The sequence below is a fragment of the Notamacropus eugenii genome, chromosome 5 (assembly GCF_028372415.1).
Source record: "Notamacropus eugenii isolate mMacEug1 chromosome 5, mMacEug1.pri_v2, whole genome shotgun sequence".
NCBI classification, from domain to species: domain Eukaryota; kingdom Metazoa; phylum Chordata; class Mammalia; order Diprotodontia; family Macropodidae; genus Notamacropus; species Notamacropus eugenii.
The window spans coordinates 3,501,763-3,514,125 of NC_092876.1; the positions used below are offsets into that span (position 1 = coordinate 3,501,763).

A 12,363-nucleotide genomic window follows, 5' to 3' on the forward strand; every position below is an offset into this window, starting at 1 on the left:
CTCATATCCCTCAGTTCAGTCCAGATTGTAATTCCTGTCTCTTATGAATCCATTACACGTTTTATCTAGAGAAGACTTTTTTTTGCAGCTTCTCAGGAAATAAACCAGATCTTCTACAATCCTGCATGAATCCCCCAAATCCCCAGAACACACTTTCCTTGCCACCTTCTCACACATTCGTCACACAGTTTGCTTTATAACACATCACTTCTGTGAGTTCTGAGAAGGGAAAAATGTCACATTTCTCTCTTTCTTTTTCCACAGGTCCTCTGACCTCACAGATAAAACAACACACGTTGTCTTAGAATACATAGGAAGGCACATTCCATAATAAGACCTTTCTCAACTTTATTCCATCTGGCCACATCAAACCCTTTTCTCAATATTCCATTGGGCTCTTAAGGACTGTAGTTTCAAGTGTTGACTCTGACACTCAGCAGGAGTATGACTTGTGGGTAAATCCCCTTTCTCTGCTTCTGTTTCCTCCTCTCCCTTAATGAGGGTCAGACTACATGAATTCTGGAGTCCCTTTCAGCTCTAAGTCTTGTGATTTGATGGTTTAGGAGTTGGTGACATTCAAGGATGTATCTGTGGACTTCACCCCAGAGGAGTGGGGCCTCTTGGACCCTCCTCAGAAGGAGTTGTACAAGGAGGTCATGCTGGAGAATGCTGGGAACCTGCTCTCCCTGGGTAAGGACACTTCCCCTGGCCGGCCTCTCTGAGTCTGCTTTAAGAGGAAATATATCCATTCCTGAGTGTGCTGGCTTTGGAGCATTTATCACTTACTAGAAAGGGAAGAGTGCTGGTTTCTTGTGGCCTAGAGACAGGAGCCTCCTGCTGCCTGGGTTTCCTATGAAAGGGCAGTACATTGTGTAAGGACAATATGGGAGGTTTCCTGGTTGCTCCTGACTCTTACCAGTTCTAGGGAGCTTGAGGTGCCAGATCAGATCAGTGTTGAAGCATGTCAGGTGTGGAAGTCATCCCCCATCAGGCAGTCCAGCATCTCCCTGGACATGAATTGTGTCTGCCCAATGTCTGCACACTGCTCAGAAGGCTTGGCCCTGCACCCCCTTCCTCTTTGGGAGGGGCCAAGTGTTTAGGACATTCCTCTTTATGAGAGGCCTCAGTTGGTAGCTCCCAGCTCCCAGTTGTGCCTCTAGGGCACATTTGTCCTTCCCCTTCCTTTCCATTGCCCCCAATTCCAGCCCAGATGGTGGGAAAGGAAGGAAGAGCATCAGCACTTCTGTTCAGCTGCTGTTCCCCAGCTGTTGTGCTCAGTGCCTTCTTTACAGTGTGATGTCATGAGGTGATATCATTATCCCCATTTGACACTGGAGAAAGTGGACTTAAACAGAGGGTACATGACTTGTCCAGGAGCACACAGTTACTGACTGTCTGAGGCTAGATTGAAACCCTGGCTTTCCTGACTCCAGGCCCAGGGCTCTCTCTACTGCTCCTCCATCTGCCTCTTTTTTCTTGATAGTGGAAGCTTTGCAATGGGTCCATCCTCCTATGAAGAAGGGGCACCAAGTTTTCTGACTCCAGATTGGTTCCATGATCTTCTCCCCACCTCTCCCCAACGTTCCCAAAATCAGTTCTATTGAAACCTTGCCTGAGGAGTTCTGGGAACCATCCTGTGACATTGCTTGCAAGCCTCTGTCACTGGTAGAAATAGCAAACTGGCCTAGAATCAGAATCTGACTAACTGAGGGTCATTGAGTTCCCCAGCAGGAGAATGTGACCAGCAGAGGCAAAGACTGCCTGAATGAACAGGACCACGGTTTCTATAGGTTTCAGGGAGTGAGGAGCAGGAGAGTGGACAGGGTCAAAGCTTACTCATCAAGGTCCCTTTTGCTGGAGCTCAAGGCTGATCTGGCACATCCTATTCTGGATTACTTGCATTACAAGTATTAATGGGAGAATAAACCAGTTCTCTGTGAACATGATGGAGTGATTCTCTAGCTTTGCATGCACACCCTTTTCCCTAAAGGGAAATAAATTACAAGGTTTTCTCTGTCCTCATCCCTGATTCCCTATGCCCAGGACTGCCAGTTCCCAGAGAAGATCTGATGTCTTATTTGGAGGGAAGGGAAGCACCCTGGCTGCTGGAGCAAGAAGGCCTCAGGAGCTGCTATCCAGGTGAGTGAGGGGAAAGCAGGTATGAGAGGTGTAGTTACAAGAGACTTCTATGTGTGGTTTGGAAGACCTGACTTGGAATTCTTTTTCAGATATTTTTTACAGGTGGGATCCTGGACAAGTTACTGAATCACTGAGCCTCAGTTTCCCCCTATGTAAAAGAAGGGAGTTGGACCCCATGGCCTTGAAGGTCTCTTCCAGTGATAAATCTCTGATCCCATGAAATGTCATTGTTTGGAATTAAGGGTCAGGAACTCCCCTGAAACTGCCAAAAGGGTTAGACTTTTCATTTTGGGTTCTTTTGTAGACCTTCTTTAAGACATTGAACATTTATTAAATGCCTGCTCTGTGCCAGGCCCTCAGCTAAGCAGCAGGGAAATAAAGAGATGCAAGGGGCAGCCCCTGCTGTCCTGGAGCTCATCATTGGGTATGTAGGGTAGGGTGTGGGGGTGCTGACAACATGCCAACCACATTGTAGAAACCTGTTATGAACAGGACAAATGGGAGCTCATTGAGAGAGGGAAAGCCCTAAAATGAAGGACTGGAAAGGCTCATTGTGGAAGCTGGGCAATACCAGGAAAGCCAGGGTGAGCATTATACACATGGGGAGATGGTGACACCAGCTGTAAATGGGTGCATCCAGTTTTTAGCTATGAAATAGAAGACATAGGGAAATACTTCTTGGGTTGAAAGGCTCCAGTGACTGTATGTTGAGGATTAGAGAGAAATGGTTTTGTTTGTGGCAATATGGAAGGAGTCATTAGTGCAGCAGAGACTGAAGAGTAGGGAAATAATGGGTGTGGTGGAGAGGCAGTATACTGAGGCAGATGACATGCTGGAATGGGTTGATTTACACAGGGAAAGGAGTTTGCCCAAGTATCCAATGTTTTCCATGAAAAATGAGGCAAATTTCTCTTGGGTGAGTTCAGAGTGGACAGTGAGAGAGAGAGACAGAAGGGAGGGCTGAGGAAGAATGAAAGGAATTGGAAAAGCTGCTGGGACTAATGTGATAGTGAATCAGTTATGTTGTTGTTCAGGCATTTCAGTTGTTTCTGACTGTTCATGGTCCTATCTGGGGTCTTCCTGGCAGAGAAACTATTGAGTTGTTTGCTATTTGCTTTTCAGGCTCATTTCACAAATGTGGAAACTGAGGTAAACAAGCTTAAATGACTTGGCCAGGGTCACACAGCTAGTAGGTGTCTGAGGTAGGATTTGACCTACAGTGGTCTTGACCAGTACTCTATGCACTGAACCACCTACCTGCCCCAAGAGAGTCAGATGGAGACATGTCAAAGGATAGCCTTGCCACAGGGAAGACCACAGTGAGATTATGTAGCCTAAATGAGTAGTGAACTCAGACAGCCTGCTTTTGTGATTTTCTCTGTCTCTATTCGGTGGCACCTAAGTAGTAGCACAGGCTGCTGCCTTACTTAGAATTAATTAATCCTGCTTTACATAAATCATCAACCTGTGTCCATCCCCTGATCCCTGAGGCTCACTCAGTCTTTGGCTACAGCATTCCTAGGAGCTTCTCTTTTCAGATCTCTTTCATGAGGTGATCAGAGAATTCTTTCAATATTTATTTTGCCCTCTGGTTCTAGAATATCAGGGCAGTTTTCCTTGATAATGTCATGACAGATGATGTCTAGGCTTTTTTTTTTTATCACTCCTTTCAGGTAGTGCAATAATTTTTACATCATCTCTCCTGGATCTATTTTCTGGGTCAGATGTTTGTCCAATGAGATATTTCATATTGTCTTCTATTTTTTCATTCTTTTGGTTTTGTTTTGTAATTTCTTGGTTTCTCATGAAGTCATTAGCTTCCATCTGCTCCATTCTAATTTGTAAATAACTCTTTTCTTTAGTGAGCTTTTGAACCTCCTTTTCCATTTGGGTCATTATGGTCTTTAAAGAATTCTCCTCCTCATTGACTTTTTGGGCCACTTTTGCCATTTGAATTAGACTATTTTTAAATATGTTATTTTGTTCAGCATGTTTTTGGCTCTCCTTTAGCCAGGTCTTGATTTTCATTTCATGATTTTCTTGCATCATTCTCATTTCTCTCCCTAATTTTTCCTCCACCTCTCTGACTTGATTTTCAAAATCCTTGTTGAGCTCTTCCATGGCCTGAGACCAGAACATATTTATTCTGGAGGTTTTGGATGCAGAAGCCTTGACTTTTAGGTCTTCCTCTGTTGATATGCATTGTCCCTCCTCATCTAAAAGGATGGAAGAAAGTACCTGCTCACCAAGAAAGTAACCTGTTGTCTTATTCGTTTTCCCTTTTTTGGGCATTTTCCCAGCCAGTTACTTGATTTTGAGTTCTTTGTTAAGAGGAGGGTATGCTCTGGGGACCTCTAAGTTCTCAGTTCCTACAAGGTGGCACAGTCAGGGGAGAGGAGTTTACTCCTCTCTTGGCCTGCGCTGTGGTCTGTGAACAGGATTCCCTCTCTACAGCTTCCATCAGCTCCACCACACAAGCCAGCATTCCTCCTAACCACAGGGCCACCACTCAGTGCTGAGATCCAGATCAGCTGCTGGGTCTACAGGCCAGGGCTCCAGCAATGAAAGCTGCCACTGCCTAAGGCCAGGGCTCTTGCCCCAGGGTCTTCAGGTGAGGGCACCAATAATGGAAGCTGCCACTGCCTAGGTCCAGGACTGCACTGCTGCATTCCATTCTCATCCAGGTGAGAAATCTTTCTCACCAACCACTGAAGCTGTCTTTTGCATTTGTGAGTTAAGGCAATCTGCAACCCGCAGCTGGTGCTGGTGGCGCCTTGAAACCTGCTCCAGTCCTGGCCCTGGCTCAGCATGGCCAAGGCTAAGCTGCACTCCGCTCTGCGCCTGGTGCGATAGACCTTTCCAGTCAGCCTTCCAGGCTGCCTTGGCCTGGAAATCTCTTTGACTCTGTCATTTTGTGGCTTCTGCTGCTCGAGAATTTGTTTAGAGTCATTTTGGGAGGGGAGCTTCTAGAGGTGCATCCTTCTACTCCACCATCTTGGCTCCTCCCCCCAATAAAATATATTTTAAAGAGAACAAAAGAAAAGAAAGTGGAATAGAGAACGGCCATCTACTACCGTGGACAGAGCATGCCCAATGGAGGATTGCAGTTCTAGTCTCAGTTGCTGAATTGCTGGGCAGGTCACTCAGCCATTCTCATCTCATGGTGTGAGTAATGAATATAATGATAATGCTGGGTCTGCCTGTGTCATGAGTGCTTCTGAGGACCCAGTGTGTTGGTGTGTGAAGGTTTTTTTAGATCAGATTGTCCTGCAGATGTGAGCTCATGGCATTTTCAAATGATGGATTCTATCCATGGAACTTTGAAGACTTTTCTCTTGGCCTGGGAAAGTAGCATGTAGATAACCTAGTTTACTTTATTCCCAAGAGAGGAATGGATTATAATTATAATTATGTGTGTACTTGTGTCTCTTTCTATATGTTTTATTGTTTGTTTCTTGCAGGAGAGAGTAGACCTGAAACGAAAGATGATACTGCAAAATTAAGCATTTCTTTGAAAGAAATTCATAAGGAGAGGGATGGTCCTTGTGACTCCACTAGGAGACAAATCTGTGCTGCATTTCACAGAATCCACACAGGAGAGAAACCTTATGATTGTCATCAGTGTGCAAAGGACTTGAGTCAACAGTCATCCCTGATTTGCTATCAAAAAATTCACAATAGAGAGAAACGACAAGAGTGTTGTGAATGTGGGAAAGTGTGTAATGAACACTCATCCTTCATTATCCATCATAATATTCACAGTGACAGGAAAACTGATGAATGTAATCTGCATGGAAAGGTTTGTCAACACAGGTCCAATCTTGGTATACATCAGAAAATCCACACTGGAGAGAAACCTTATCAATGTGATCAATGTGGAAAGGCTTGTAGAAGAAATTATGATCTATCTGCACATAAGAGAATCCACATAGGAGAGAAACCTTACGAATGTGATCAATGTGGAAAGGCTTTCAGAATGAAATCTCAACTTGGTATACATCAAAGAATCCACACAGGAGAGAAACCTTATCAATGTGATCAATGTGGAAAGGCTTTCAGAACAAACTCAAAACTTGGTGTACATCAGAGAATCCACACTGGAGAGAAACCTTATGAATGTGATCAGTGTGGAAAGCCTTTTAGAATAAGGTCTGTTCTATCTGTACATAAGAGAATTCACATAGGGGAGAAACCTTATGAATGTGGTCAATGTGGAAAGGCTTTCAGAACAAACTCAAAACTTGGTGTACATCAGAGAATCCACACTGGAGAGAAACCTTATGAATGTGATCAGTGTGGAAAGGCTTTTAGAATAAGGTCTGTTCTATCTGTACATAAGAGAATTCACATAGGGGAGAAACCTTATGAATGTGATCAATGTGGAAAGACTTTCAGAACAAACTCAAAACTTGGTGAACATCAGAGAATCCATACTGGAGAGAAACCTTATGAATGTGATCAGTGTGGAAAGGCTTTTAGAATAAGGTCTGTTCTATCTGTACATAAGAGAATTCACATAGGAGAGAAACCTTATGAATGTGATCAATGTGGAAAGACTTTCAGAACAAACTCAAAACTTGGTGAACATCAGAGAATCCACACTGGAGAGAAACCTTATGAATGTGATCAGTGTGGAAAGGCTTTTAGAATAAGCTCTGTTCTATCTGTACATAAGAGAATTCACATAGGGGAGAAACCTTATGAATGTGATCAATGTGGAAAGGCTTTCAGAACAAACTCAAAACTTGGTGAACATCAGAGAATCCACACTGGAGAGAAACTTTATGAATGTGATCAATGTGGAAAGGCTTTTACATGGACCTACTACCTTGTTGCCCATCAGAGAATCCACACTGGAGAGAAACCTTATGAGTGTGATCAATGTGGAAAGGCTTTTAGAGTAAGGTCTCATTTATCTGTACATAAGAAAATCCACACAGGAGAGAAACCTTATCAATGTGATACATGTGGAAAGGCTTTTAGAATAAGGTCTGATCTATCTGTACATAAGAAAATCCACATAGGAGAGAAACCTTATCAATGTGATCAGTGTGGAAAGGCTTTCAGAATGAAATCTCAACTTGGTATACATCAAAGAATCCACACAAGAGAGAAACTTTATCAATGTGATACATGTGGAAAGGCTTTTAGAATAAGGTCTGATCTATCTGTACATAAGAAAATCCACACAGGAGAGAAACCTTATGAATGTGATCAGTGTGGAAAGGCTTTCAGCCAGAGCTTTAATCTATCTGTACATCAGAGAATTCACACAGGAGAGAAACCTTATGAATGTGATCAGTGTGGAAAGTCTTTCAGAAGGAGCTCTAATCTATCTGTACATAAGAGAATTCACATAGGGGAGAAACCTTATGAATGTGATCAATGTGGAAAGGCTTTCAGAATAAACTCAAAACTTGGTGAACATCAGAGAATCCACACTGGAGAGAAACTGTATGAATGTGATCAGTGTGGAAAGTCTTTCAGAAGGAGCTCTAATCTATCTGTACATAAGAGAATTCACATAGGGGAGAATCCTTATGAATGTGATCAATGTGGAAAGGCTTTCAGAATAAACTCAAAACTTGGTGAACATCAGAGAATCCACACTGGAGAGAAACTTTATGAATGTGATCAATGTGGAAAGGCTTTTACATGGACCTACTACCTTGTTGCCCATAGAGAATCCACACTGGAGAAAAACCTTATGAATGTGATCAATGTGGAAAGGCTTTTAGAATAAAGTCTGATCTATCTGTACATAAGAAAATCCACACAGGAGAGAAACGTTATGAATGTGATCACTGTGGAAAGGCTTTCAGACAGAGCTCTAAGCTATCTGTACATAAGAGAATTCACACAGGAGAGAAACCTTATGAATGTGATTAATGTGGAAAGGCTTTCAGAACGAACTCTAAACTTGGTGAACATCAGAGAATCCACACTGGAGAGAAAACTTATGAATGTGATCAATGTGGAAAGACTTTCAGAAGAAACTCAAAACTTGGTGAACATCAGAGAATCCACACTGGAGAGAAAACTTACCCTAAAAAATAAAAGGAAAAAAAGAATTCTGATAACATTTTCGTGTGTAAGTAAATTTGAAAACATTTTGAAGTTCTCCTTTTCTTCTGGGTTTGGGCCCTGAGGGTCCCTTTCACCCAAGGAACATTTGTGGTGGTTTTATTTCTTGTCTACCTTTTCTTCCAGGCTTCTTTCTGACCGTGGACTTGAGAGTAGGGCCAGGGTGTGTCCACATTCTGGAGGGAATGTCCAGAATGTTCTTGGTGCTGCTTTCTTGGGGTCCCAAGTTTGGGGTTTCTCCAGGATCCCTGACAAAGCTCATGCCTGTGACCTGCAGTCTTCCAGTACTCCCTCAATAGTCTGATTCCCTCTTCTCTTCCCCATCATTGATCTGAAAATTCCTGCCCTGTGTTTGGGTTTGAGCAGTACATCTTTGGATCTCCCTCATGTTGGGTTTCAGTAGGATATTGATGGCCCAGTCAGTATAAGGCAGCTGGGAAATTGGTCCAGACTGACAGAACTAGAGGGTCCTTTTTTGTATGAGATTCTTTCCCTGGTTATTTTTCCACAGGCTTCATCCTGGGCCAGGAGCTGGTTCTGAAACTCCACTGTGCTCCTGGGATGAGAACCACATAGCTGTTGAATGTTTTCTTTGCTTAATTCCCAGTCTAGGGCCCAGCACTTGCCCTCACCCTGGAACTGTCATATCTAGGGGCAAGTCCTTTCAGTCTGCCCTGGGTGTCTAACCCAGAACTGGGCACTAAGTCATAGGGCTGCCAGGTACCACCTTTTCCTGTAGGCTGCACAAGTTTGTGCTGGCTCTGGGCCCCCTTCTTGGCCTTCTGGACAACCTCTCCCCTCTCTGGAATGCTCAGGAATGCCCTTCGTGGCCAGATCCCCTCCCTGTGAGTCCACGGACATCTCTCTCTGTCCCTCTACACTGACTCAGTCTGGAACAAGCCTTTGCTGTGGTTTCATGGATTTCCCCCTCAGGATTCAGGCTGGGCCTTGATATTCTCCATCTGTTTGCAGGAATTGTGGGACTGCTAAACTCATGACTCTCCTCCTCCTCCATCTTCCTTCATGGATAATTTCATTGGTGACTTTTCTACTCAGGTCCATTGTCTCTTTTGAGTTCTGCGTACGTGGAACCTGGGAGTCTAAACCTGGTTTCTCTCTATGCTTGTTAAAAAGGGGCCTCTTTCCCTGCCTATTCTTGAGTTTATCAACGTCTGGTTGCTTTATTCAGTTGTTCTGTTTTTTCTCCTCTAGTGGGTTCCCCTTCATCTCTTATCACCTGATGCAGAGACAGAAATGAGTAGAACCTCATGAGCCATACCCAGTGTATATGGTACAAACCCAGTGACTGCAACAGTGCAAATGGGAAGACTGAACAAGTGGCCCTCTGAGTCACTGTCCAGCACAGAGGCTGTCTCTGAGATCAGGGAAGGAAAACTGTCTCCCTCTTCACCAAGAGGCCCAGGGCCTCACTCCCAGGTAGAAGGTTATCTCTACTACCAATGTGCCCATGTGCTTAGATTGCCTGTCTCAGTTATTTTTCTTTATTGTAAGAGATGATTCAGTCTGGAGGGAGAGATGGTTTGTCTTGTCTCTGGTGTAAAGAGAAAATGCATCAATAAAACCTGAAAAGGAAGGAAGATGGGAAGGCATCACCAAGAGTGCAAACATCGCATTTGAGAAGAGCCTTGTGAAGTAATCACTGTGGGAAGGCTTTAGTCTTGAACCTCCGGTTTTGGTTTTGATTTTTTTTCACAATCAATTCAGTGTTATTTCAATATCATCACATTTCTTTTTTCCCGACTTAAGAGCATTTTTCCCCAATTATGTAAAGATAGTTTTCAACATTCACTTGTATAAGATTTTGAGTTCCAAATTTTTTCTCCCCCCCCATCCCCAACATGGCAAACTCTCTGATATAGGTTATATATGTGCATTCATATTAAATATATTTCCACATTAAACATTTTGTGAAAAAGAAATAAAAACAATGAGAAACTACAAGAAGGAAAATGTGAAAATTGTACGTTTCTATCTGTATTCAGAGATCTTTCTCTGCATGTGGATCCCATTTTACATCATGAACTTTTGGAATTGTCTTAGAACATTGCAGTCCTCAGAAGAGCTGAGTTCAAATGAGGTTGATCACTTACAATGTTAGTGTTATGGTGTACAATGTGCTCCTGGTTCTGCTCACTTAACTCAGCATCAGTTCATGTATGTCTTTCCAGGTTTTTCTGAAATCTGGCTGCTCTTTTTTTTTCTTTTTTTTCTTAAACCTGATGTCACCAAAAAATTCTTTAATTTTTTTTTTAAATATTTTCACATGTCAATTTATTTATTTTTAGATTTCAACATCTGTAACGAGACGAGTTAGAGCCGACCCCTGTCCATTTCAGGACGCCACACTGAGAGCCTGCCTAGATAACCTAGGGGATTGTCAGTAGGGGTGGAACTGGATGGATTCGGGAGGAAGGGTCTCGTCTTTGTTTGCAACATGGTAGTTCTTTGTCTGGCTCTGGATTTCCAGTGGAGAAGACACCCATATAAGGAACGGTGATAGGTGATAGGTGATAGGTTCAATGTGAAAGGTGATAGGTGATAGGTTCAATGTAAGGCTTAGGAATGTTTTACGTAATTAAGACTATATATGCATGTGAATTAGCTGAAATAAACGGAGTCTTCACCACCTTTGTCTCCTGCCCCATCTCATTACTCATGAGATCAAGGCCTCTTGCCAGACAAAAGCCTTGGGCCGGGGTTAGGCGTTCCCGTAAATGGTCTAGGGGACCCCAACAAACATCCACTTCCAGAAGATTTTGAGGTCCATATTTTCTCTTCATATCTCCCCTCCCTTCACCTCATGATGGCATGCCTTCTGATTGCCCCTTCCCCCAATCAGCTTTCCCTTCCATCTCCCCCTCCACCTTCTCTTATTCTCTTCCCCTTCCATTTTCCTATCGGGTAAGATAGATTTCTAAAACTAATTGCCTGTGTATCTTATGTCTCAGTGGCAGGTAAAAGAAGTTTTGAATATTTATTTTTTAAAACTGAGTCCCAAATCCTCTCCCTTCCTGCATTCCTCCCTGCCCTCCATTGAGAGGGCAAGCAACATTGGTTATACATTTGTAGTTATGCAAAACCCTTTTATAACAGTCATGTTGTGTAAGGCTAACCATATTTCCCTCCATCCTATCTTGCCCCCATTTATTTTATGCTCTCTTTTGACCCTGTCCCTCCTGAGAAGTGTTTGCTTATTACCTGCTCCCCCAATCAGTCCTCCCTTCTACCACCCCCCTCTTATCCCCTTCCCCTCTACTTTCCTATAGGGTAAGATAGATTTTCATATTCCATTGAGTGTGTATGTTTTTCCCTCTTTCAGTCAAATCTGATGACAGTAAGGTTCACTCATTCCCTCTCACCTCCCTTCTTCCATTCCTTTGTAAAAGCATTTTCTTGCTCTTTTATGTGCTGCTTATCATTGCTTACAGCACAGTAGCATTCCTTTACATTCATGTCCTACATGTTATTCAGGTGTTCCCCATGACCTTCATCTGAGGCGAGTGCACTCCATCCACAGACCTGACCAGCATCAGCTGAGGGGGAGAGAAACCTTATGCGTGGAATCACTGTGGAAAAGTTTTCATGTGGAGCTCCACTCTTGCTCAACTGAATCAGAGAGTCCACAGGAGGAATTTCACAAATGTCATGAATATAATAGCAGATATTTTAATTACTGCTCTAAGTTTGTTAAAATGAGAGATTCTACCCTGGAAAGAAACTTTAGGACTATAAGTGATGTCATAAAGCTTTCAAACACCAGTCACCGCTTATTCCACATCAGAGAATTCATACTAGATAGAAATCTTATCACTGTGATGGATGAAGAAAGGCACTCAGAGCTTCCAGATGGTTCATCATAATCAATCTGAGGTGAAACTGTATGTGGATTCAGTGTTAGGCAACCACAAATTATCTCTTACCTTATGTGAGAGTATACCTAGTGTAGAGAAACCTTAAGGATATTCTCAAAGGTGACATGGTTTTCTGTGGAAGAGAGAGATGAGTAGACAGTACAATAGTCATATTTCATTTATCCTTTACTTATAAATTAAAATTACCCATATTCTGAGGTTTCACTTTTGCTGCAAGTATCTGCTAGGTTGAATTAATTAATATGTT

At 42.9% G+C, this 12,363-nt stretch overlaps 1 protein-coding gene across 1 annotated transcript in view; it reads left to right on the plus strand.

Moving 5' to 3' along the window:
- LOC140508190 (uncharacterized) overlaps window positions 1–12,363 on the plus strand; it is a 33,901-nt gene that overhangs the window by 7,186 nt on the left and 14,352 nt on the right. Inside the window, 4 exon segments of the mRNA XM_072615970.1 lie at window positions 564–690; window positions 2,044–2,139; window positions 5,601–7,817; window positions 7,820–8,160. Coding sequence (XP_072472071.1) covers window positions 564–690; window positions 2,044–2,139; window positions 5,601–7,817; window positions 7,820–8,160 — 2,781 coding nt within the window.